The 27,711-nt window shown below is 44.2% G+C and overlaps 1 protein-coding gene across 2 annotated transcripts; it reads right to left on the bottom strand.

The window, feature by feature from the left end:
* Positions 1-317: 317 nt before the first annotated feature.
* FBXL20 (F-box and leucine rich repeat protein 20) lies at positions 318-27,711 on the bottom strand. Of its 2 annotated transcripts, none has more exons than XM_073572550.1 (15): positions 27,258-27,711; positions 20,837-20,898; positions 20,673-20,727; positions 20,408-20,482; positions 20,219-20,313; positions 19,345-19,413; positions 17,880-17,975; positions 12,428-12,554; positions 8,412-8,486; positions 6,091-6,224; positions 4,321-4,381; positions 3,670-3,714; positions 3,504-3,560; positions 1,381-1,593; positions 318-1,281 (listed from the first exon to the last, which is right to left on the bottom strand). In XM_073572550.1, exons 1-15 carry the CDS (start codon positions 27,297-27,299, stop codon positions 1,174-1,176), a joined length of 1,314 nt encoding a protein of 437 aa, XP_073428651.1. In that variant the 5' UTR covers positions 27,300-27,711; the 3' UTR covers positions 318-1,173. The 2 variants fall into 2 exon arrangements, with proteins under 2 accessions (XP_073428651.1, XP_073428652.1); XM_073572551.1 differs by having other exon boundaries at positions 6,091-6,221; positions 27,258-27,710.

Here is a 27,711-nt window from a genome sequence, read left to right on the forward strand (position 1 = left end):
ATGTATTGCACCCCCTTAAAAAAAAAAAAAAAAAAAAAAAAAATATAATATAATACATAAATATGTAGTAAGAGATAGGCCATTGTCTATAGGTGTAGATTTCGGCTGCATTTTTGTTCTATTCCCCTTCACTACAAGGTCATAAACTTTACTGCAGCAGCCAAGACGCACAGGATGAACAAAGGCTAATACTGCAGCCCACAACCACACAGACAAAAAAAAAAAAAAAAAAAAAAAAAGAGAGCTTTGGCAGCTCTCAAACACATGGAGCCACACACATACACAGGCGAGAGGACATTTAGTAAATGAACATGGTCTTCTGTTTCCACTTTTACTTCTGTAATTGGCATCATTATCACATCCACGCGAGCGTGAGAAGGGAGCATCCCATCATATCATTAAAATTATATTGTACAAAGGCTATTTATATATAATATATAACTCATTTCTTGTAACTTTGTTTTTTAAATTTCCATTTCATTTGTTGGGGAATGCATTATCATGATTCAAGAAAGTCTAACATGAGCAACCTGGGGGAGGGCAAGAAGGGTCCATGGTGGTTGCCCGCAGCTGCTTCCCTGTTGCAGTGCCAGGGTTAGATATGGAAGTCAGAGCTGGAGCAATTAGATTGTTAAGGTCCTTGAATATTTATCATTGCTCCTGAGTCCACATTGTCTCCTCTGGAACTACAGCAAGGGGAAAACCAGGTCCTAACGCAAATCAGAGCCATACAGAAGGGTAGATACCTTCTCCCACCAAAAATTACAGATGCCCCCTCCCCCATTCTTATAAGGTTGCCCATTAACATGAGAGGACTAGGTGGATAGGGCCTAAAAAGGTCATAGGTCCAGACCACAATATTGTAAATATCCTCCCGTTCGTTTGTTGAGGGGGTAATATCCTGGAGTGTTACCTTCCTCTCTTCAAATTTCCACCAGTCTGAATAACGTAACAAGAAAATAAAAAAACAAAACAAAAAAAAAAAACAAAACACGAACTTGTGTGGGTTGCGGACCCTGCCTTGTCTGTAGTGGGCATGTGCGTCTTACATATGGGAGGGAAGTCTCACCTCCACCCACCATCACCTCAGTAAGCTGGTGCATTGTCCTTTGAATGAGTCCACCTCTAAACCCAGACAGGTGTGGTGGGAGGAGACCCAACGTGTGTCTCTTCTCATAGGATGGCACAGCATCTGCAGAACCGTTGCCTGCTGCCCCCTACTGAAGGAGGGGGTGTGACTGGAGCAAAGTAGGCATGGACTTTGATGTTGGGGAGATGTGTCTGGAAGAAGAAGGTGGGTACAAAATACATTAGGAGAGTAGTGAACAGTAAAGTGTCCCAAAAATAAAAAGTAAATAATAAAAAAACTTTTACGCTCACCCGCAGCCTCTTGATGCCAGCCCTTGATATTTGTTGGCAGTCATACAACTCAATACGTTCCAAACTCTGGCAGCTTTTGAGGTGCTCAAGGGATGCATCGGTAATTAGAGGACAATTGTCTAACTCGATGACCTCCAGGCGATCATGGGCACAGGCTCCATTGCCCAGGTGACGGATCCCATCATCTGTTATTAACTCGCAGTGGGATAGGCTCTGTGTGCAGAAAGACAGCAGTAATGGACTCCCCTTTATATATGAAGCTACACACGAATGCTCCCAGTACAACAATTGAACTTGGGTGCTCAGAAAAAGGTTGTCCCATAAACAGATAGAACCTATCAACAGGGTAAGATCGCTGAAGACAGTCATAATGCACAGGTACTGGTGTCCACACTCACCCATTTAAAAAGAAACCCTTTAAAGGGAACATTGGTAACTTTTTTTTTTTACATACATAGAGATCCAATGTACGGGCAATGGGAATCTAGTATAGAAGTCATATGCAAATTAGGCTACTAGGACACTGGGGGAGTGGCAATGGAAGAAACAATGTAACTGCACTGACATGCCCCCAGTGCACGTCTGGCTTGATTTGGATAGGATTTATTTATTAGCTTTCTCATGACAGACCACATGCAGCAATATGAAACAGCATGAATCATGTGTTTGTGTATGGAGAGACCTGTCAGTCAAAGACTAGTCTCATAATATTTTGTGCGTGTGTAATCCCAGTGACCACCAGTTCTGTACAAACCCTCGTGTAGAGGGATCAATCTCTCACTATCTGCGGATGATGGACTGCCATAATGACCTATCTAATCCTTTTTGACAGCCCTCAAACGCTTCCTCACCATTCTCGTTGATATAAATGCCCTCAAACATTTTATGAATTTGTCTAGATGATCACAGCTCTCTTGCCATGTCAGAAAATTAGTCCACAGCATTCTGTGTATTTCTACGAGATGTAAATTCAGCCCGTCTCTCCTGCTTATAAGAGCTGACAGAGAGAAACCCATCACAAGCAGAAGACAGAGAGGAAGGCCAAAGCCGCATCTAATAAAAAGAAAAAAAAAAAAAAAACACTGGAATTTTCGGTGTGTCAGGGGATAGCAATAACTGACCTATCACTTATGTCTATATGATAAAATTTCCCCTCCGCAAAGCTTGGAGGCATCATGGGAAATAAGGAGGATTCCCTGGCCCAAACTTACCAATCATGTAAATTAACCAGACATGTCACGAGATACACAAACTGAGACGCATGTGACTAACACACCTCTTTGGTAAGCACACTGATAGCTAAGCTTTTTTTTTTTGTTTAATGATGTCCACTCCCTCCCCAACCCAAGCCTCCGGATAAAGAGAACATCGAAACGTGCATTGGGGCAGTGGAGAGAAACAAACAGCGGTCACTTCATGCAAGTCTTTTCTTTTATTAAGGGTCTACCATGCATTTATATGAAATATGTATACTGGAAGGATGGAATCATTAGTCTAGGCTACGATATCCAAATCAATACCTGGAATTTTGTGAATTGCTACCAACATTTGTAAGTGTTTAATGTCTCTGCCTAAGGACAGCAGCCTCTATTTTAGTTGTCTTATTAAATCAATTCTGATTGCCTTGTTTTAACATAGTATAAAATAAAAGCATTTTTTATGGGCTAATTACACTATTATCGCTTGATTTATATTATTTGTTTTTGAGTTTCTGCCTATTGCACCAACATTGTTGTTAAATGGGTATTTCTGTTTGAATTAGCATCATGGGAAGTGTATCCTGCTTTAGGGAAAACCATATCAGAGGGGAAGAATGAATATATTTTATTGCTACAACGCCAACATATTCTGCAGAACTTTACAGTGCATAAAATGACAACTCAAAAATGGCAAATCAACTGTACAAGGCATATATAAGAGCCTCTACATTATTCCTTATCAATTGTCTGTGCTGTACTAGATAGTCAAAAAGTGCCAAAATGTCACTTTTAGATACAACACCAATAATGAATAATACATACCTGTGTGATATATTTTGGCTTCGTACTCAAGACTTCCATAGAAAGACTAATAATTTGGAGTGTATGCTGCTGGGTTCAGACACGTTTACAAGTAATACTTACCAACACCTGCAGCCGTGGACAGTGTATGGAGAGCTGGATGAGAGTGCTGTCTGTGATCTGCAGCAGAACAGTGGGGATGTTAGTATTTTTATTTTTTTTAAACACGCATCTACACAGAAACCCAAGGTTTTACAATCCCCACAGTGTCAGGCAGGTGACAGCTCACCTGTACACACTCCTCAAGATCCATCTTCTCCAACTCATGGCAGTTCTAGGAAGTGGGGTGGGGAAAAAAAAAAAAAAAAAAAAAAAAAAAAAAAAAAAAAGAAAAAAAAAAAAGAGAAGGTCTTAGTGCTATCAAATGTTTCTCAACTTCATGACAATATGACCTTGGGTTGAGTCAGACAGATTGCTATGGACCGGCTGTCTCACAACCCCAAGCAAATGGGTTATACTGTAGTGCAAAGCAACCAACCCAACTTAGATCCAGCTCAAAGCTACAGCAGAGTAACACATTAATGGTTTACCTAGTACGGATGCCTTTGCCTGCAATAGAGCTCATTTACCAGATGCCACAAAAGGATAAACTGACTAATGTCTGTATATCTCCCTAGCGTGCGTGCTGCCCCATGGGGAACCCTGCTGCGGATCACACTCACACTATCCCAGTATCCTACCGGCACACACAGCACCGTAAGACTTTACTATGGTCATTGTATACATGGAGTGTCATCATCTGATCGGTCACCATTTCCCCCAATTGCATTTTGACAAGTAAAAAATATATTATTCCCCATCCTAGATGATGTAATGACATAGAAAACAAAGCAGGTAAGACCAACAATATGAATGCAGTAGCAGAAATCACCAGCCTTACTTTTGCTAGAGTGGTGAACCCCAGATCTGTCAGCTGTGAACATCGAGCTACTTCAAGTATTCTGCAAGAAAAAAAAAAAAAAAGGAACATTATTTGTATGTAATATAGACAACATTCATCGCCAAGTACAATATTGGATTTCTGTTATCATAAATGTAATGTTCATAGGTCTGTTATACCTACATAAATTTACTTTTAGTGCAAGCCCCACAGTTCTCAGAATCCTCAGTGATTACACTGAGAACACAATGGTGGAAACTGAAGGAGGTCACTAATGAGGAGAAGCTAAACTTTACCCATGATATTACTGTAATTGGTTACAGAGTCATTTTTCTGGGTTCAGGATCATTTAATACCTCCTCTACGTATCAGATTTACTTGGGGATTCGTTAATGCCTGCACATCAGGAATTTTTTAGCAAGATTTTTAAGAAAAAAAATTCATCAAACTGGTCAAGACCAGCAGCAAAGGCATGGACCTATGCACAAGGTCAGGTCATCAACGTCTGATGGGCGGGGGTGCAACACCCGGCACGTAACGATCAGCTGTTCTAGAAGTCAGCCGGAAGCGCTCAGTCACACGGCAACGGCCAGGTAAAGCATAACTGTCCCCTACTGATAATAGAATACAAAAGGAGAAAACTATTCTAGTGTACATAATACACCTGAGTAAGTTGGAAGAAAAAGAACTTTAAAAAGGGGTTGTCCACTACTTTTAGATTGACGATTTAATCCTTAGGGTAGGTTATCAATATCAGATCCGTGGGAGCGAGACACCTGGCACTGCCACCAATCAGCTGTTCACAATATTAGCGTCGGCTAGATGTGATCTGTATCTGAGTGGAACAGTATAGCGCCATCAACTGTATAGTGGCCACAGGCGGGTACTGCACACGCACCTCTATTTGAAGGACTGGATCTACAGTACTTCACTGCAGACACTATACAGTTGGCAGAGATGTGCCCTTCTGCTTCCGCCGGAACCAAAGTCGGCTGATTGGTGGGGGTTCCCCACCGATCTGATATTGATGACCAATCCGAGGACAGACCACCAATAAAAAAAAAAAAAAAAAAAAAAAAAAAAAAATCTATATATATTACTGAACAAACCCTTGAATTCTAAAATCAAGGTTCTGAAGTGTAGAGATCTATCTGAACGTGAAGGGTCTTCGGTAATCAATAATTGACGGTGTACGATTTCCCCTTGCTAGCCAAAGGCAAATAGTGTACAGAGCAGGAAAACCACAGCTCCATACACATTGTAGTGGCCATTCCAGGTACTGCAGCTTAGTTCCTACTGAAGTGTATGGAGCTTAGCTGAGGGAGTAGCCACTATAAAGTGTATGGACCTGTAGTGTCCCTGCTCTGCACACAATTTATTTTGGGCCACTGCGTACCTGTAAACTGTTCAGTGCTAATAGACCTCCATAAATTTGATAGATCTTCAACATTTAAGCCCTGGACTACCCTTTAAGACCCTGAGAAAATTATTTTCTATTCAAATAATTTCATTTAGACAAAGAGCAGTATTTTATTAGAAATATTATTTATTCCATTCATTATGTCCTACCGCTTAAATAAGTCAAATTTATCAATTTATCCCTGAATGGTGCAAGTAAAGTGCATTCACATGTAAAGCGCCATGGAATAAATGGCGCTATAACAATAAATAATAATAATAATAGTATTGGTTTATATGGGATAGAGGGGGGGGGGAATATATACATTTCTGCCTCAGTAACTGTATATACCATTCAACCCTGCCCGTTACCTGAGCCGGGGGCAGTTCTGTCCCAGTGCATTAAGAATGGAGTCTGTGATGTTGGAGCAGCCGGAGGCACAGAGAGATTGCAGCTTGTGGCATCCACGGCAAATCGTGATGAGACCGTCATCCGTTATTTGCTGCTGGGACAGAGGCAGTGAGAGCTGGGACATGAGCTAAAAGCAGCGCTGCCGTGGCTTGGGCCCATGCGAGTGGGCAGGGATGTGAGAATCAGGTGTACCAGAGAGTGGGGTTATCAGACAGACTCAGATAGGTTATAGACAGGGAGGTGAATAGAAGGAACCCTAAAAATCTAAGTAACTCAATATCAAACCTGCTGAAGAGCCCCCCCCCCACAGATCCAGCTCACACCCAGAGGTCTGCTCCACCCAGAAGTCACAGGACCTGAAACTTCAATACAAAAAAAAGTCGCTTCTGTAGCAGGCGCAGATCTCCATAGCCACCTGTGCGGTATCTGTGGGGACGCTCGAATGAGAGTACGTCTCCATTTATTCTTTTAAAACCGTTAAATGTATGTCAGCATTGAAAAACCCCTTTAAGGGACCCTACATTAGGCTGCATTTACCCAACCGGTAATGTCTGATATCAAAGCAATAATCACCAACAAGCTTAAATGGTTCAGATCATCAGTCTCCAACCTGTGGCTCTCCAGCTTTTGCAAAACGTAGAATTCCAGCATCCAGCTGTTTGGAATTGATGGGAATAGCAGTTTTCTAAAAGCTGGCAATCAACATATTGGAGATCACTGGTCGAGGACATCAGGTACTCCCATATTTATCAGACCTGCATAAAAAGGTGTCCAACCCAATGATTGCTTTTGCTGTGATTATCGCATATTTAACAACGATGTGATTAAAAGGAGAATCTAATTGAGATTTCAGCATGGTCATTTCTTGTGTGTGACTAGTTCAATCGGAATCTACACTCAACATTGAAATTCCAACACCAAGAAGGAAAAGTCATGGAATTATGGAAATCACAAGACTTATAGATATGTTAATGACATGCAAATAATGAAAAAAAAAAAAATGGAACAAAAATGTCAAACCATCTTCATTTATTCAGTACTAGCTGAAGAGCCCGGCACTGCCCAGGCATAGTAACTAACTACGGTTCATTATAACAAATCATAATGATTATATCTATATATAAAGCTGAGTGTGGAGCCCCGCCCACTACAATATCCCACATCATCCCGTCAGCGAGAGCCACCGGACTACACCCCCTAATATCCCACCAGTCAGAGCCACCAGACTACTACCCCTAATATCCCACCAGTCAGAGTCACCGGTGTTATTTCTGTCATGTGCTCTCTGGTTGGGAGCTTATGTTCCCAGGGATGCTAGACTTCTCCCACCCGGTCAGTGTCTGCTGAGGTGTTGTGGAGTGGAAAAACTGTTGCTCATAGCAACCAATCACAGCTCAGCTTCTTTTAAACAGCTCTGGTGTAATGAAAGAGTCTTAGTGCTTGGGTGGGGCTGTCGAGTGGGCGTGGCACACATTCATTTTTATATATATAGATCTGGAGTATGAGCAACCTGCGCAGAAATACTCACTTACATGGCTTGGTACCAGTTGTACAGCCATTTCTGAAAAGTGTCCCTGAAGACAAAGCCAGGTTATTACTTGTACTAATGTGCGTGGCTTAAACCTGCTACCTTGGCCTACGGTGTCTGAGAAGTCATTGATCGGCAATTGCAAAAGGAGCTGCCAGCAGCGGATTTTGCCGATTTGTGTGCCCAAGTGCATTCTGCATGGAAGAACATTCCTCAAACAACCATTAATAACCTAATCAATAGCAGCAAAGGCGTGTAAGTGAAGGGAATTCTGTGCGTGGCACGCATACTCGACACTGAATAATCAAGAAGTTTTGAAAATTTTGTTTCCATTTATTCCATCATAAACATGTCCATTGATCCTTTGATTTAAATAATTCTGCAACTTTTATTACTTGGTGTTGCCATTTCTATGTTGAGGAGTATAAATAACTGTATGTGGCCCAGACAAGGTGTGTGACTATACTGAAAGTGCAGAAGATGCGGCTGGATCCAGGAACCTGAGGGGGCCTCAGAAGGCACCTTTGCTCTATATTAGGGGACAAGTACTAATAAAGTCATAAAAAAGTTAGATTTTTACATTGAAGACCAATAGCTTCACCTTACTCCAGTGGCTGAGACTTACCCATCCATACCCAATAAAATTAGATGGCTCCTCACTGACACTTAGATACTTTATTTGGGAGATTCTTCAAGTTATCTAGCAGACAATGAAAATTACACATACAACCTTTGAGTCTCAAGTCCACTTACTGAACACGCCTGTAGATTTAATGTGACAAGCTCTGGACAGTGTGATCCAATGTACTTAAGAGCTTCATCTTCTAGCTACACAGGAGACAGAAGGAGACATGCAAAATTATTATCCACATATAAGACTTACATTCAAGAGCTGTGAATAACCCACCCTTGGCCATTTTATGCGCTAAGCTGTCTCAAATGTTTCAAATTTCTACTGCAGTAATGCAATTCATTTTTCACATTTCATGTTAGCATGCTATGGTGCTACAGTGTGCTTCCTATTTTGTTTGAGTGGATTACGGTAGAGGCCATATGACTTTAACCAATAAGTTGCAGGAGAGCCCATCTGTTATAGAACCAATAATAGTTTTGGAAGAAGAGAGTGGCTAGTGTCACCCTGGGATAGAGTGATCACCGTTGGAGAGCCACGAATTGACCAAAGAACAATAACGATGTTACCCAAAATGCTTGTGAACTTGTATCACGGAGTAAAGCTGGAGTCACACATAGCGACTTACCAGCGATACCGACACCGATATCAAGGTGTCAGGATCACTGGTGAGCTGTCACAGAGACAGCCTCACCAGCGATCAGCACAGCGATGCCGAGCGCCCGGCATCGCTTGCCATCCCTGTAAAAAATAGAATTAAAATAGAAAATATTGTTATTCTCACCTTCCGACGTCCCGCGCAGCCATCCCGCCTCTCTCCACGCTCCGGTCCCAGTGATCCTTTGCGAGAATGACCACGAGACGTCACGGTCTCGCGGGAGCGCGAAGTCTCGCGGTCATTCGTGCAAAGGATCACTGGGACCGGAGCGTGGAGAGAGGCGGGATGGCTGAACGGGACGTCGGAAGGTGAAAATAACAATATTTTCTATTTTAATTCTATTTTTTTTACAGCTGATCGCTGGTCTCCCGCCTGTCACGCGCAGCGATGCGTGCTGGCCAGCGACCAAAAAAATGTCCAGAGGTTTCTTACAGCGATCAGCGATACCGGCAGGGGGGCCGCTCGCTGATCGCTGTCACACACAGCGATCTCGCTGGTGGGATCGCTGTTACGTCACAAAAGTTGTGACTCAGCAGCGATGTCGCTAGCGAGATTGCTATGTGTGACTCCCGCTTAAGATGGTACATGGAATAAAGAAAAAAAAAAACCAAAACAACTTGCATGTATGCTGGGAACAACCGGATCCGCAGCAAAATCCGCAACATGTGCACATAGCCTTAATGTCTATGGGTGTGATCCATTTCTCTGGGCCTCAAGACAGGATTTTCTTTTATTCCCTTGAAGTTTTTATATGGGCAATGTTACCCAGGGTTTGTGCAAGGTTTTTGGTCTCTTTCCATGAGATTTGTTCAGCTTTGTCTCGGGCTGTTTTGATCCATCCTCTATAGAGTACTGCAGAGGTTGTATTCAGATATCTGTCCTTTTCTGGAACGAAAGCGGCATTTAACCAGCGCTTTCGGCCGCCGGGCCGGAGATACGCGCAATGCCGACCCCAGTCACGTGATCGAGACCTCTATGGTTGTTGATGAGGCATTGCTATGAGCGCCACCCGGTGGTCGGCGCTCATAGCAATGCTGTAATTCTGCCACATATAGGCAATCTGCTCATCGCCTATATGTAGCAGAGCTGATCAAGTTGTTGATGCTTCTAGTCTCCCATGTTGGCTACTGAAGCATGCCAAAATACAAAAAAAAAAAAAAAAAAAAAAGAAGAAGGATTAACCTGATCGCTAAACAGCATAGTGGGAAAAAGATTCGAAACGCCAGAATTAAGTTTTTTGGTCGCCGCAACATTGCATTAAAATGCAATAACGGGCAATCAAATTATCGTATCTGCACATAAATAGTATTCTTAAAAACACCAGCTCAGCGTGCAAAAAAATAAGCCCTCACATGGTCATATTGACGGAAAAATAAAAACGTTATGGCTCTGGGAAGAAGTGGAGCAAAAAACGAAAATGCAAAACTGAAAAAAGCTCCGGTCATTAAGGGGTTAAATATATGTACGCATGCGGATCAAACGCTGTGCACACAAAAGCTAATGTGAAACCAGCCTTAGCTGGTAGAGAAAGGCAGGAGCAGGGCCTGTACCTGCAAACTATCACTGACAAGCTTAGGAGAAACTATAAGAACAACTGTCCAAACCTGAGTCAGAGAGCTCAACCTTAAAACTGTGTGGATGAAACAAACAAGTGCCAGAGTGCTGGAGCAGTAGGAGGGACCCGGTCTACTTGCAGGCTATTCGGGGTTTGTGCCAATGTTGTCCTTAGCTGGATTGAAGTTAAGACACCAATATTGCAAAGCAAATTTCTTATCAAGCGCAACTGCACTACCCCATGGCGAGAGGATCAGAAGGAACCTGATCTGGCGCCCTGACCAGTCTGCCAAGAATTATACTTGCCACCTGCCATGACGTGATGGAGCGTGCATGCGATTTCCCTCCCCACTGGGGAAAAGCCGGGAGGTCTGCCTCCTCCAGACACAAAGCTAAAACCTGGTTCAGCCCCCCCTCAGGAGTGGTATAAATGGCGGCAGGGGACCAGACACCACATTTTTCATGTTGAATTGGACATCATATAACTGACAGCAGAGAAGAATAAAGTTTTTGTTTTCAATTCCGCCAAGCGTGGAGCCATTATCTCCAGCTAATATTCCCAGGACTTCTGTGCCGTGTAATATAACTACCGTGTTTATTAAGGCAGCACACGCCAGCTGGCAGGAACTGTGGTCTCTGGTCATGTGACCCTGATATCACAGGTCCTTCTGCACGTCCATGTTGCTGTCTGCTTATGATTGGTCAGAGTCATAAAGGATCAGAAGTACACACCCACAGAGAAAAATATCTAAGAACACCCACTTGGACTTAAAGGGGTATTCCCATCTCCAACATCCTATCCCAATATGTAGCAGGTGTACTAATAATAAATATAGCATATTAGCAAGTATGTCCAATTAAAAATGTAGTATAGTTCTTCTGATAAGCTATGTCACTTACTCAGTGCACTAAGCATTGCACTAGCTTAGGTATCCACAACCACAGCAACTAACTGACACTGAGTTGACGTAACCATGGAAACCCAAGATACTGAAATGCTCTACATGGAGAAAGCGACATAGAAATGTAGTATAGTACGTGTGATATGCTAATTGGAGGCATTTTCTAATAATATTACTACTACATATTGGGATCTTGGAGATGGGAATACCCCTTTAACTAAAGTTAACTAATGAGGTGCAAAATATTTTATTGTCAATATATCCGCTATGGAGAGTCACAACTAAAGAAAAACAAAATAAAAAAATAAAAAAAATCTGCAAATATTTGGCACCTCATGAGCTAACTTTAGTTAAAGGGGTATTCCCATCTCCAAGGTCCTATCCTAATATATATTGTATTTTTTTGCACTGCAGCTACGATTACGTGGGGTGTCCAGTTCAACATGAAAAGTTTGGTGATCGCTATTAAAACCCCATGGTCTGTGTGTTTATCCCAATAACATGGACAATTAAGACAAATTTGCAAGTCCAGTTTATTAGTTTGCTACATTGTAGATTTATGCAGGATATGTAACAGTTCTGGCGGGGATGCTGGAGGGCAATTGTCAGACGCTGAAACTTTATAAATGCGGCTCCGGACCACCCAACCTCCCCGGCAGCATCTCCATAAGTCAATGGAGCATCTACAATTTTTTTTTTTAATCTTAAAGGGGTTGTACAGTCTAAAATTTGCAATGTATTGAGCGAGGCTGTGCCCACTAGACAGGTTCTGCCCAGGAGTATGCATATCTCATAATTGACCGCCCTTCCCTGGGAGGACAATGGCGAAACCCCGCAGCGCACAGAGCATTTGCTGGGAAGTTTCACAAGTCTGCAGTCAAACAAAGCAACTGCAGACTTCTCATTAAGACCAGACAACCCCTTTAAAAGGAATATTACCATTAAATGATGTTTTTAATTGATTACACCCCGAATCAAAACGCAGGGAAGAAAAAATAAAAAATAAAATAAAAAAAAATCATACCTGAGTGCAACCCTTGAGGGATAGAAACCGCAGCCCCCCACAGCCCTTTACCAGAGCTTGGATACCGTCCTTGCTGATCTGATCACACCAAGAGATATTCAGCTGCTCCAGAAGGGGACAGCCCTCACTGTCAAGCGGAAAAAAAACAAAAACAGGACAATCCATTTTATATGATGGAAAACAGAAAAATTCTCAAAGATTGGCAAAAATTATAGAAAAAAAACAAACAATTCAGTAATTGTTATATTGGATTTTCTTTTTGTGGCATTCAATGTGCAGTAAAAAAAAAATAAACCAAACATTTTTCTTGTGTCGCCATTTTCCAAGTTTCCACGGTCTCTTTTTTTGGTCAGTTAAGCGGTGTGAAAGAATGCTTTTTTTGGACAGTACATAGCAACACCAAATATGTATAAGTGTTATTTTTTAAAATATTTTTAATGGGGGAACAAAAAAAAAAAGTAGTGATTTTTTTTAATTATTTCTTATCTTTTTTTCTTTTAGTCCTATTCAAAGGATTTGAACCTATGGCAGTGCAGAGGTTAATCTGTTCTGTGGAGAGCTCCTGGAGCTTTATACTCTCAGCTGTGCACTGTTAGCCACTCCCATCACCTACATAAACTGAGTCCTGGCTAGCACTCACTGTCAGAGTTAGCTTATGCTGCATGGCTGGAGGCTGTTGGTTATTATAGAAGGCATTTGGTGGGTTTATCTGTGTCTAATGCTAGGTTTTGGAGTATGTGATAATTCCCTTACTTCTTACTTTGGTTTAACCCCATCCTCCACTACATTCCTCTGTTAGATGTGTGAGTATATTTCTATCGTCTATCTATAGTTATAAGATTGATTAGGTTTGTAAACTAGCTTTAAATTACAATTACATACGCATGTCATACAGATGCTCATACTTTCCCTACCCACTGTATGTATTCAGACCCCTTTTGAATTTCACTCTTTGTTTCATTGCAGCCACATGGTAAATTCAAAAGATCATTTTCTCATTACTGTACATGCTGCACCCCATCTTGACTAAAAAACAGAAATGTATAAGTGTTTGCAGAGTCAAAAAGAAAAACTGAACTATCCAGCTGTGTTTAATTACACTGATAGGTGCGTGCCTTTACAAATCAAGTCCTATTTAACACATCACAGCTCACAGTGCATGTCAGACCAAATGAGGATAATGGGGTCAAAGGAACTGACCAAGGAGCTCAGACAGAATTGTGGCAAGGCACAGATCTGGCCAAGGCTACAAAAGAATTTCTGCAGTACTCAAGGTTCCTAAGAGCACAGTGGCCTCCAGAATCCTTATATGGAAGACGTTTGGGACCATCAGAAGTCTTCATAGACCTGGCCATCCAGCCAAACTGAGCAATCGTGGGAGAAGAGTCTTGGTGAGAGAGGTAAAGAAGAACCCCAAGATCACTGTGGCCGAGCTCCACAGATGCAGTAGGGAGATGGGAGAAGGTTCCACAACATTGCAGCCTCTCCTCAGTGCAAAACATAAGCCCGCATAGAGTTTGCACAAAAAAAAAAAAAAAAAACACAACCCACACACGACAGAATAAGAGAAATAAGATTATCTCGTCTGACGAGACGAAGATAGAACTTTTTTGTGATAATTCTAAGCGGTATGTGTGGAGAAAACCAGGCACTGCTCATCACCTGCCTAATACAATCCCAACAGTCCCATTGACAGAAACATGAATGCGGCCAGGTACAGAGATATCCTGGATGATAACCTCTTCCAGAGTGTTCAGGACCTCAGAATTGGCCAAAGGTTCAGCTTTCAAGAAGGCAGTGACCCTAAGCACAACGCTAAAAGAACAAAGGAGTGGCTTCAGAACAACTCTGTGACCATTCTTGCAAATAAATGTAACAGCAAGGGTCCTTAATTAAATACCCATTTTATATGGCGACTCAAATATAACAATGCAAGCAAGGAGAAACAATGAGTATATGTTGCCAAAGTTGTATCAAAAAATTATGTAATTTATTAACAGACTATACAAAAATGCATAAAAAAAATACCTATCACACAAGTTACATGGGTTTATTGTCAATCTTGTGACTAAATCCATAGGTTAGAGAGGACCAAAGGATACAAGACAGGGTAAAATTATGACACATGCAAGTGAATAATATCATTGCATACGGATTCCATATCATTCCAAAATGGAAAAACATGTGCCAACCAATACAGTGAAAAAGTGGATTGAAATTTTCAGTGCTGTGACTACCGCATATCCACCAAACACTATACCACTTCATGTACACAATATAAAGTTTATCTCCCACAATTTTTTGTAAGAGGTAATTACCCACAAGTGTCCAGAAGTCCCATCCTGACCCAGGCCACCTACCCCGACACGTGTTTCGCATACACAAGATGTCACTTCCTCAGGGGGCGTGGCCTAATCCGGGCCTCAGTCCGGTATATATAGTGATCCGTTCCGGTCACGTGACCGCTAAATAAAGTGAGTAGTGCGCAAGCGTGGAACGCAGAAATACTTCTGACCATTCTTGACTGGCTGTAGAAGACTCATGGCTGTACTAGGTCAAAAGGGTGTTTCCACTCAATACTGAGCAAAGGGTCTGAATACTTATGACCATGTGATATTTCTGTTTTTCTTTTGTAATAAATTTGCAAAAATTTCTACATTGTTTTTTTTTTCCCAGTCAAGATGGGGTGCAGAGTGTACATTAATGAGAAAAAAAAAGTGAACTTTTTTGAGTTTTCCAAATGGCTGCAATGAAAGAGTGAAAAATTTAAAAGGGGTCTGAATCTTTCCGTACCCACTGTGTGTAATAAATAATTTTATATATATATATATATATATATATATATATATATATATATATATATATATATATATATATATTTATTTATTAAGAGAACACTGCACAGTTTTATAAAAATCAGCTTCTCTACATGTCTGACAGCCATTCCATTCCAGTGTCAGTTGAATTCCAACCAGAGTACACCTCATTCTACTTAATGTGCTTCTGATTAGGTGATCACCTGAACCAAATCTTATTTAACGAAGGAAAGTATAAAGAAAAAAAAAAAAAAAAAAAAAAAAACCTGCTGTGGTGTTCACAATCCTTTTGCAAAAGTACAAGCTGGATGGCAAAACAAGTGCTAGTAATATCCCAAAAGTAATAGGAATGAAAAAATGACTTTTAACCATGCCAAAGGAGTTGAAAAGAAAAGTCTTGAGTGAGGAAAAGAAGGGCTCAATTCTGGCTTTACTAGCAGAGGGATACAGTGAGCATCATGTTGCCTCCCATCCTTAAAATTTCTAAGATGGCAGTCCATAACATCGAGGTCAAGCAACAGACATTGGGGACAGCAGAGTGCGAAAACGACTCTCCACTGACCGAGATGACCGTCATCTTATTTGAATGTCACTCAGCAACCGCAGGATGACATCAAGTGACCTACAAAAGGAACGGCAAATGGCAACTGGGGTGAAGTGCATGGCAAGAACAGTTCATAACAGGCTCCTAGAGGCAGTGCTCAAGTCATGTAAAGGTAGAAAAAAGCCTTTCATCAATGAGAAGCAAAAGGAGAGCCAGGCTGAAGTTTGCCAAAGACCATAAGGATTGGACCATAGGGGACTGGAGTAAGGTAATCTTCTCTGATGAGTCTAATTTTCAGCTTTGTCCAACACCTGGTCGTCTAATGGTTAGACGGGAGACCTGGAGAAGCGTACAAGCCACAGTGTCTTGCACCCACTGTGAAGTTTGGAGGAGGAGGATCGATGATCTGGGGATGCTTCAGCAAGGCTGGACTTGGGCAGGTTAATCTTTGCGAAGGATGTATGAATCAAGCCGCATACAAGGTTATCCTGGAAAAACAGTTGATTCCTTCTCCTCAGGCAATGTTCCCCAACTCTGAAGACTGGTTTTTCCAGCAGGACAATGCGCCATGACACACAGCTAGGTCAATCAATGTGTGGATGAAGGACCACCACATCAAATCCCTGTCATGGCCAGCCCAATCTCCAGACCTGAACCCCACTGAAAACCTCTGGAATGTAATCAAGAGGAAGATGGATAGTCACAAGCCATCAAAGAAGAACTGCTTACATTTTTTAACTAGGAGTGGCATAAGGTCACCCAGAAGCAGTGTGAAAGACTGGTGGAAAGCATGCCAAGACGCATGAAAGCGGCGATTAAAAGTCATGGTTATTCCACAAAATATTGATTTCTGGACTCTTCCGGAGTTAAAACATTAGTATTGTTGTTTCTAAATGATTATGAACTTGTTTTCTTAGCATTATTTGAGGTCTGCAAGCACTGCATTGTTTTAACCATTTCTCATTTCTGAAAATAAATACAAAATGTATTGCTTGGAAATTCAGAGACATGTTGTCAGTAGTTTATAGAATAAAAGAGCGATTTACATTTTACTCAAAAATCAGACAAACTGAACATATGGAAGTAGTGACTTAATGTGTGTGTGTGTGTGTGTGTGTGTGTGTGTGTGTGTGTGTGTGTGTGTGTGTGTCCATGTTACATCCCACTCTGAAGCAACACTGGTTCAGTCTCCTTCGCCAGACACAAGAACCACTGGAGACTCCTCTCTCAAATCTTGATGACCAAAGACTGCCTTTAGAGCCCAGCTATTTAGACCCAAGACCATGTGACTGATCACATGATCATGACATCACACAGGTCCTGTCAGCTCTGCATGTGGAGACATGGTGGACCTCCTCCCTCCCATCTATGAAGGTCCACTAAAACCAGCCCATTATGCAACCTTAACTTAACCCTCACACCACGTGGTGTGCTGGAGGAAAATACTCTGATTTCATCTCATTAAGCGCAGTGACACATATATCTCCTCTCTATTACACTACCAGTGAATAAATACAAACACCGGCAATTCCTCTCTCAAAGTCATCCTTCACTTTGACCCTATTGCTCATTTGTCACAATTTTAAGTTAAAACTGAGAAAAATAAAAGAACTCTTCTGTGTGTCTTAGAGCTCAGCCAGGTCTCCCTCCTCTGCCTGCATGTGGCTGTGGGACAACTGGCTGCAGCAGAAACTCCCACTCGCTCTGCACACCGAAGGGCACAAGTGGGGGGGGGGGGATTAAGGTTTCATTTCAACATTCATTACCAGGTTTAGTGTTCCTTGCAAGAAGTTGTCTAAAATTAGGGGGAAAAAAATGCTGTTTCTCACCTACATGCAATGTCTAGCATAGTAGCTCAGTGCCATCCACTTGCCATAAATTGCAATACTAGGAACTGCCCATAGGCAACAGCCTCAATGTTAACCCTTCAGCCCCTTGGGTGCTATTATAATACTGAACCAATAACATGCAGAGTATAAAAATAATATGGAACAAATCATTCACATCAAACAAATGTATAGAAAGAGCACCAGTCACACATGGGATGGAGCAGCACATTAGGTGTGCCCTGAAAGGTAAAGGTAATGCTCACCTGAGAGCCTTGAGGGAAAGGTTGGTAATGGATGTGCAGGAGGCCAGGTCCAAATGTTTCAATTTACAGCAAAATTTACTGAGACTAGACGAGGTTCTGTAAGGAAGGACAAGCACAAGAAATCAGTGGTTCCAAACCGTCTGCAAAAGGCTTGGATCAAAGATTTCTACTCTATTCTGTACAGACTATTACAAGCTTTTGATTTCAACAAACACGTGGATTCACTGCGTCACAAAAATGGACGGCTTATTGTAATGGAAGGTTACAAGTCACCGATAACCAATCAGAAAGAATAGACCTGGATGTCACTCAAGACCCGTCTGTAATGGCAAAGGCCATTATAAATTGAAACATTATCTACTGTGAATGGTGGATCCTGTGTTATCCATTGTATATACAGGTGTTGCCTTTCATTGCTATCCTGTTGGTGATAATATTATGACTGATGAGACGTCATCTGAATAGCACAGGAAGCACTAGTATAGGCACGGTGGCTCAGTGGTTAGCACTGCATCCTTGCAGCGCTGGGGTCCTGGGTTCAAATCCCACCAAGGACAATATCTGCAATGAGTTATTATGCTCTCCCCGTGTTTGCATGGGTTTCCTCATGGTTCTCCGGTTTCCTCCCACATTCCAAAGACATACTGATAGGGACTTAGATAGTGAGCCCCATCGGGGACAGTGCCAATAATGTCTGTAAAGCGCTGTGGAATTAATGGCGCTATATAAATGGGTAAAATAAATCAAAATAAATAGTCATATCAACATGCCACCCTGATGAATCCAGTGAATGAACTGGATGAGGCCCACATGGGCACCATGAAGATTTCAACATGTGAGCCCAGATAAGGTTGGGAATAGTCTTGAAATATTATTTTTGGAAACCATAAATGAAGAGGTTCTCTCATGTTCCTGTCTTCAGGAGCCCACCGCTTCTGTACATCTCAGCCTCCTGGCTGGTGGGGGCAGTGTGCTCCTGAATACTCACAGTACTCTCCAACAGCCCTAACTGAGCGCTATTCGACGCTGCTAATTGAAGCGACTTTCCCTCTGTAACACATGAGAAGAAGTGGAAAGACAGAGGCTGGCCGGATCCAGCAATATGCGCAGTATCAGACCAGCACTTGAAAGAGCCTGCTCCTTGCCAAGGAGACCGACCACCTACGAAATGGCTGGTTACCTTAGGAACGAGCAGTACACAAGAGAAATAAAAATCCCTTCGTTCTGGAGAACGGAGAAGATTTTTATTAAGAGGTAACCTGAAAAGCTGCATTAACCTTGGGGGGGGGGGATCAGTTGTATTACCAAACAAAGCCCATTTGTAGAAGTGGCGCTGTTCCTAGAAAATAAAACAAAGCATGCCCCTTTTCTAATCAAGGTCTCCCTCATCGAATATCCAGAAAGGATAACCCACAAAAAGTCCATTGTTACAAGGACCTCCCATACACCACAGACCATTACTCACGTGTCAGTGATTTTGGTGCAGCCATTTAGATTTAATACCTCAATATTCCTACAGTTCTGGGCAAATGTTCTGCAAGGATAAAAAGAGGAAAAGAATTGGAAATTAAAAAAAGGTTTCCAGACATTTAGGAATGTAGCAGATACTATTGAGCTTGTAGCCCAATTCCAGGGCTGGGGGACCCTGCACACTAATCAGAGAGAAGAAGTGCGATCTCCCCTGAACTGTCAGGAAGCCATTGAGTTCGGCAACCCCTGACCAGAGAGATTGAAGGAAGGTTCCAGCCTGAAGCAGCCAATTGTCCCCCATAGTTACGTTCTTGCTGGCTGAGGCCAGTGGTATAGAGCAAGGATAAGGATTATCGGGGTTCACAATCAGCCATTGCCAGGTCAGTGATGGGCCTAGACAGTGTCATATAAGGCTACATGCACTATATGTTTCTGGAAGCAAGAGAAAAAAAATAAATAAAAAGCTTTTGGGGAATTTATTAACATTTTTAATGATTTTTCTCAAAAGGGGGGGGGGGGGCAGATGCATATGCCCAATAAGGGCACAAGCATAATGTGCACATGAAATAAATGTCCATACAAGGTGATGATCTGTGTATTCCCAGAAGTTTGAGTGCGTTCAATGTGGGGGATTTGGATGCAAGAAATGACGAGACCACTAAACCTGGCCAATAACGTTGTGTAAGCTCCCCAAGGCATTTGTGGGTAGAAGCCAATGTACAATCTGCTGAGACTCTCAGAAAAACCTATGTATTTCTACTACCGCTCTACATAGGGTCAGTCACGGTGATATCCTAATAGCATATAGCAAGTCTCTGTATTAAAGGCATCTTATTACAGTACATTCCACAACGTTGTCCCGCACATACCTCAGAGCATTATCCCCTACACCAAGGCATCCACGTAAACTGAGCTTGCGGAGGAAGCCCCCACATCTCTTTGATATATTCTCTACAACGCGACCCTGGAACATATTAGTGATAACAAAAGATTGCGGAGGGTTCAAGATATTCAACCTGATGGAAAGAACATGAAAAACTAGTCGATTAATTAATTACCTCTATGTCCCGCTGGAAGTCAAACAAGTCAATTCGCTGCCAGTTGCTTCCATCAAGCGCGAGGACATTCCAGGCCTGAAAGAGAAATCAATGATCTTAAAGATGTTTATCTCTAAAATAAGAGATAAGTTGGATCTATGGACATCATCCGAGAAGAGTAATCCTTGGGGGCATTACTGGGATCCAACTACACCTAGGGAAACATCACTGGAGACAGCTATGGTGAGTGAGAAGGGATCGATTGACCTCACTGGTCTTCACTTACCCTGGAGACTTGAGCACATCGACATAAGGTTACAACATCTAAAAATGAGAAGATCCTATAGAGGGGGAATAAAAAAAAAAGAGGACATTATCAATTGTCCTGCCAAGAATGACCAGAGTAATGGATGTTAAGCCACATTTCCATAGCAAAAGGCCATTTGTTACCTAAGCAGAAGCTCCTTTGGAAGCTTCTTGTTGATTAGAGCCTCATCGTTGTTTGAGAACATCTGAAAGAAAAACAAGCAATAAAAAAAGGTTAATAAGAGAAAACAGAAGGGAGGGAGCAAAAGGGCAAATGTTTCATAAAAGACTGAAAAACACAGAAACTCTAAAGAAAATTCTGACAGACCATAGGTGTAATCCTACATGCCCAGTTCTTCTTACCCCCAAACATCTTCTGTCAGGGCAGTGGGTTGGCAGCACCTGGGGCATGGCAAGTGTTTTGCACCACCTATCCAGCAAATTAGCACTCCCAGTCTAGTAAATACTGATGCCATTATAGTTTGCCCCTCTTTTTTTTTTTCTGTTCCTTGTGGATTTTTTTTTACATGTAATAATTTCCTTAGCTCTATTTTTAATGCTAGCTCCATTTGCTGCTTTTACACTTACCGCTCTTTATGCGGCCCGTTATTGCAAGCCGTATCGCCGCATTTTTTACGGTCTGCCGCAATAATGGACAGCAAAACAGCTTGTGGATCGCCATTTTTCCAAGACTTAAACTTTTGATGAGGTTAATGGGTGGGCTTCGTCATGCCACGCCTTAACTCTGCCCACTATGGCGGTGTCAAAGCACCAATTGACGTTTGTATTGTGCAACATTTTCAGGTGTTTTACCGGTCATAAGATGGCAACTAAAACAGAATTTAAGAAAGGATTCTTCCTAGAACTTCCATGAAACCACAAAATCCAGGAACAAACGCTGCAGAGCCATCCCCGGTGAAGCCGTCAGGCCAGCCATGACTAGATTATGCCAGTCCACTAGAGCATGCAGCTGGACTATCACACTCGTCCGGTCTTTTATGGCCCAGACAGCTTGGTCATAGCCCAACACCAAAGGACAGAGGTTAGTGCAACCCAATGAGGACTGCAGTTTCCTGGCTGCCCAGAGAGGGCGCTGGTGCTTTATATTTATGTATTACACCCCTCTGTGCTGCGGAATACGTTGATGTTATAGAAATAAAAATTATTCCTATATGGGTGCTGCTCAGACTCCGCTGTAAGGCGCCTCCTGCTGACTCGCGAGCTGCTACTGACACTTGTAAAAGATAGGAAGTGACGAGCTTAGAAGTTATTTCTTATGCATCATTCAGGTCAGTAACACGGGAGAAATATAAGTACTGAGGAGTTCTAGTCATTTATTATAGTGTAATTACAGGACGTGAACAGAAGTAATTGATATGTAGAATATTTCTGGGATTTATAAAGGGACACATGGTGGCTTGGGTAGTTCAGGAGGCATAATGATCGGGTTGGTGGCGGCAAGCTACCAACAGCAGCTCAGCAATAAGCAGTCTGCAGACTCTTTCCTACAACGTCCCTTCATCAGCTCTACAGATTCCAAAACAATCTGCTCATATTGGTGGGGGTCCCACAGCTGGCACACCCACCGATCAGAGCAGGCTGGATGTTAGGGGCTGTGGAGCTGAACAGCACAGCGCCATTACCTGTGAAGTGGCCACAGCTGGGTACTGCACATGCCCTTTACGAGTGGATCGGCAGTACCCAGCTGGTACACAGGTGACTGATCTGTGCTGTTCGGCTCCACAACTGCTGCCAGCACCAAGAACAGAGGATGGGTGGGAGTGCCTAGTGGTGGACACCCACCAATCTGATATTTGTGAGCTATCCTGAGGATCGGTCATCAATATAAAACCCTTTAAAAGATTACTACAGTTTAATCTCCAGCTGCCGTGGAAGTCTGTGTCTCCATAGTAAGACGACAACAATCCTTGTGTAGTCTGATCCTGCCATTGCACTCCCATTCACCTGTCCTCGACTTATTGCTAATCTACCAAACGAATACTTAGCTGGTAACCGGCTGATCACCTCTAATTGCCGGAGAGCAGCTCTTATCTGGCGGAAAGCCATTTAGAGGAATGACAGTGTAGAATGAGTAGATGGGCCAGGACCACAATAGCGGCAGCCCCCCTAGAGCGTCTTTTGGCCCTAACCGCTTATAAACAGGAATGACCCCATAAGGCATTTATGGAATCTCTGGAAGAAAACATAGGTAGCTTAAATTGTGAAGAAGTTCTGATGTAAGCGAGGATGCGATTGGTGTCCCATCAACCCAACGGATATGTGAAAGCCCCCCCAATTTAAGGGAACGTTTCAGAACTGAAAAATCGTGAGCTTAGCACTACACGATCAAGACTGCGGTTAGGGGGGAGTTGCCTTTTAAGCAGTTTCCATACACATTGGTGTAGATGCCCAAAGTGATGACTGGTCATGGGTGTAATGGCACACTACAAGAAGACCCCTCTACGAGAGCTGCATCATCATCTAGGGAAGCGCACCCCATCCATGTAATGTCAGCGGTGGCAGGTGCCCCCAGCCATAAGAGCAGAATGCTGGGGGGCTTCAGACGCTGGACATCTACTGAACGGGTTTATGTTAAGATATTATTCTAGTGAGAAAACCACCATTACTGGAAACGCTCCACTGTACAGGGGGCCCAATGACAACCAGCAGGGAACGTCACGCTCCCCGTGGTTGCCCCGCAGATAGAAGTCTGCAGGGCGTCTAGAGAAATGTCGTTATTCCTGTAGTCGGAGCGGATAACGTTCCCTGTACAGGAGGCGGCTGGAGCCACGTATATGGCGGCAAACACACAGTGAACGGCCCGCAGGTGCTGGGACTTTTGCATACCAGCTAGAAACACAATGCTGCTCGCTTTATCTCAGTGTCAACACGTCAGTATGCAAATACCTGCTGTCTATAGTCAATTGTTCTCTGTTATCAGCCATAGACAAGAAACAGAATTCCTAGGAAAGTCTCCAGCCTCCATGTGAATACGGCCTTCCATCTATGTGAGCGATCTTAGTAGATGGGGAAGCGCTGAACTCTCGGGGCTCCTCCTGTGTGAGGGTGACGGGGGGCACGCACGAGCTTATGTCCCTGCAGTCCTCACATAATACCCCCCCGTCCTCACATAATACCCCCCCCCGGTCCTCACATAATACCCCCCCCCCGTCCTCACATAATACCCCCCCCCGTCCTCACATAATACCCCCCCCCCGTCCTCACATAATACCCCCCCCAGTCCTCACATAATACCCCCCCCCCGTCCTCACATAATACCCCCCCCCCGTCCTCACATAATACCCCCCCCCGTCCTCACATAATACCCCCCCCCCCAGTCCTCACATAATACCCCCCCCAGTCCTCACATAATACCCCCCCCCGTCCTCACATAATACCCCCCCCCCGTCCTCACATAATACCCCCCCCCGTCCTCACATAATACCCCCCCCGTCCTCACATAATACCCCCCCCAGTCCTCACATAATACCCCCCCCCATCCTCACATAATACCCCCCCCCGTCCTCACATAATACCCCCCCCAGTCCTCACATAATACCCCCCCCCCGTCCTCACATAATACCCCCCCCAGTCCTCACATAATACCCCCCCAGTCCTCACATAATACCCCCCCCCCCGTCCTCACATAATACCCCCCCCCGTCCTCACATAATACCCCCCCCCGTCCTCACATAATACCCCCCCCCGTCCTCACATAATACCCCCCCCCCGTCCTCACATAATACCCCCCCCGTCCTCACATAATACCCCCCCCAGTCCTCACATAATACCCCCCCCCGTCCTCACATAATACCCCCCCCCCGTCCTCACATAATACCCCCCCCGTCCTCACATAATACCCCCCCCCCGTCCTCACATAATACCCCCCCCCCCCGTCCTCACATAATACCCCCACTATCCTCTATCTGCGTTGAATGTAGAGTGACAACGCTCCGACACACGGGCCCAGACTCCACACTGATGGCCGGGTGGGGGGTGGCAGGTTTAATTAAATATACAGCCAAACCCGCGAGCCAGCGGCATCATTACATCTCTCAGGGAAGTTACACATCATTGGCACGAACAGAAATTAATTTTGGGCTTTAGCCTGCGTATAAAGCGAACGTCCCAGGGCAGCCATTGTACCGCCACCACCCATAACACAGGTTATTGCAATGGAAGAAGCAGGCCGAGGTGCACTATAAGGCCCAGCCAGCCCTGCAGGGTTCAGCAATAGGAGAACATACAAGTCATTGATATAACCGTGCCTGTATTATAAAGAGTAATGACCTAGGCAGCAGTACACAATGAGGGGGCTTTCTAAATTTCCCCAGACGGTACTTGGCAGGGAAGAAGGTTTTCACAATCCTTGATTCCTACTGGGGATAAGCAGCTGCCAGTGGGGTCGGCCATTTACCTCCCCATAATAAACCATATGCGCATGAGCGTGCACATTAAAGGGGCCACAAGGAGAAATAGCTGTGTGGCCAGCTGTAGGGTAGACCATCAATGTTTCATCGGCCTGACCCCCAAGATCAGCAGCGGTACCTACCCATATGGGCGAGCCACTGTGCCAATAATGTAGAGGACACTACACTCGTAGGACCGCACCTGTCAAACATGATACAGACAGAACCTCGCTTGTGTAGAGGGGTTCCCCAACATAAACTCCATAGCATATGGCCGCCATCTAACACCATATATCTTCTGTAGTGCCCACCCCGAGTCTCTCTGCAGTTGGTGCCCACTGGGGGCTGATTTGGAGAAGGACGGCATCATGTGTATGACAGACAGAAGCCTTGTGGAGCCGGCTGCTTCCTTCTAGTAGTCAGCAAGGGTCACATCGATCCGACCGCGGACATTGGTGGCATACACAATGCGAGGAAATGCCCTTTACTACACTCCAGCTACAGCGAGCATTTCCTAGGAGTTGCTATTTAGGCAGTTCCCCAAGCGCCCATTGTTACAGTCCACAAGAGGCCCCTTGTTCCAAGTCATAGGACATGTGACAATATTCTGATGTAGGAGTGCCGCCCTATGAGTCCTATACCCGGATTATCAGAGCAGGCCCAGGCAGAATTACATATCCTGGACCTTCAGAGCTGCAGTCAACTACACAGAAATATAAAAAAAAAAGTGTGCATTTCTATTCGGAGTCTTTTGCTCCATCAGAAATATAAAATTATCAGTTTTATAGTTTGCTCACACTGGTGTATAACACGGCCGAGTGCTCTCCGAGGTTTTATCAGATAGCACTTGGCACAATGTTACACTATGGGGAAGGGCAGCTCAGCGATTATTTTCTCATGCCGGCTCAGAATATTGGATCACGTGCACCCATATAAGTCTGTGGGTAATTGCAAAACATCGGACTGCACTCGGATGCCATCCGAGTGCAGTCCAACATCTGCAGAGAGACTAGAAGGAGAAATGAAGTTCTCTGTCTTCTCTGCACCTGTACCACGATCCTCTCACGTGAGAGAATAGGATCACACTCAGAGCAATCTGTGACAGATCGATCAGAATGTCATTAGCATAATCGGACCCATTCACGCAAGAGAAAATCTACAGCGAGCCAGCCCTTAGAGAGAAAACTTCAGCAACTTTATTTGCAGTTTTCAGGAGCTCTGTTCCTTGTCAGTGAGTCAGGACAATACTTTCCATTCCCAGATACTGAAAATCTGTACACTCTTCATGATTTGCTACAGTAAGAATCTATCAGCGTGGAGTCGTGGCTGCATGGTGTGGACTGAAATCAAAGCTCCACTGTATCCCTGCGTGACCCCGCCGGACAGGCTGCAGTCTATGGTCGGAGTCACGGCAGAGGATTTTTATCTGCACCTGTCCGGTGGGTATGTGATCAAAAGTCAGGTAGAATGCAGGAAGACCATAACGGAAAGGGTCATAAAGACATTATTAGGTCCTACTAAAATGGAAAGAAAGATACACTGGACCGGAGCACAAAGGTTCTTAATGGGCTCTGATTGTCGAAACGTGCGGCCTAGTGGGTTTCTATTTTTTTCCCCATTTTGATATTTTAATAGGAACTACTAATGTTTTATGGTCCTTTCCATTGCGGTTGCTGCAACCATGACCTGGCCCTAAGGTGCAGATGTGAGGGGCTGCCAGAGACCCCCGGTCCCGCATGTAGTAAGGGGCATCAGCCTGAATGACACTAATGTTACCAGGGTGTGGGGGGACGGGTCGGACGCATTGGGCTTCATCCATCGCCCAGTCCCAACGATAAAACAATTGGCTCCGGAGAATTGCTTCGTCTCACGGTTATAGCGCTGGGATAAGCGGCGCCATGACCCCTCGCCACTCAGAAATTATTAAACATCCGTTACATTTTAGAGCCGATCCAATTATTTCCTAAGGTCAGACCCATCAGGGCGATGATCTCAGCGGTTACCGGTCATGGCCAGGGGTCTCACCCCAGAATTACCCCATCCCCCCACATCAGAGGTCACTGTCACCATCTTGCCCCCTCCCTCCATCATCCATACACCCCATGACCCCCATAAATCACTCACAACACCCGGATCACCCGGTACAGGAGTCGCACCTCAAACCGGCTCTTGGTCACCCCGTTCATCTCTCTCCGCATGGGGGCGCTGTGGGCGCTCTCGGGGTGCTGAGCCCCTTTGTGTCCGGGATCCGGCGAGTAGTGACAGGGGCGCCGCCTGTCCCAGCAGCAATGACCGGGTGGACGCAGCAGAGCGGCCGTGGCAGGAGCTCCGCTCCCGGGGCGGCGTCGTGTGCTGTCACCGGGGCTGCCCGGGATCCTCTCCCGTCTCTAAGGCCTTTAACTTTACCCCAAAACAATAACACCCGCACCTGCCAGCATCGGCGCCTGTGATTGGCTGAGTGAGGTAGAAGAGGGCGGGGCTACAAGCTGACAGCTGATCGTAGCCCCAGGGACTAATGGGAAAGCCGGCACCGGGGTCTGGAGCAGAGGCCGGAAACTGCCGCCTACTCCCGGCTGACAGTCTGACACTCCGCCGGCAGATCGGGCCCCT

Source organism: Dendrobates tinctorius, unplaced genomic scaffold (assembly GCF_039654945.1).
Source record: "Dendrobates tinctorius isolate UK_male_01 unplaced genomic scaffold, ASM3965494v1 ptg000032l, whole genome shotgun sequence".
Classification (NCBI taxonomy): Eukaryota; Metazoa; Chordata; class Amphibia; order Anura; family Dendrobatidae; genus Dendrobates; species Dendrobates tinctorius.

Excerpts from the sequence above, each read along its gene's own strand:
- FBXL20 (XM_073572550.1), bottom strand. The coding sequence starts at position 27,299 with ATGCGGAGAGAGATGAACGGGGTGACCAAGAGCCGGTTTGAG. Across the intron at positions 19,414-20,218 it reads GTAGGGGATAATGCTCTGAG|AACATTTGCCCAGAACTGTA; the intron begins GTATGTGCGGGA and ends TTATCCTTGCAG. Across the intron at positions 17,976-19,344 it reads TGCACCAAAATCACTGACAC|AACCTCGTCTAGTCTCAGTA; the intron begins GTGAGTAATGGT and ends CCTTCCTTACAG.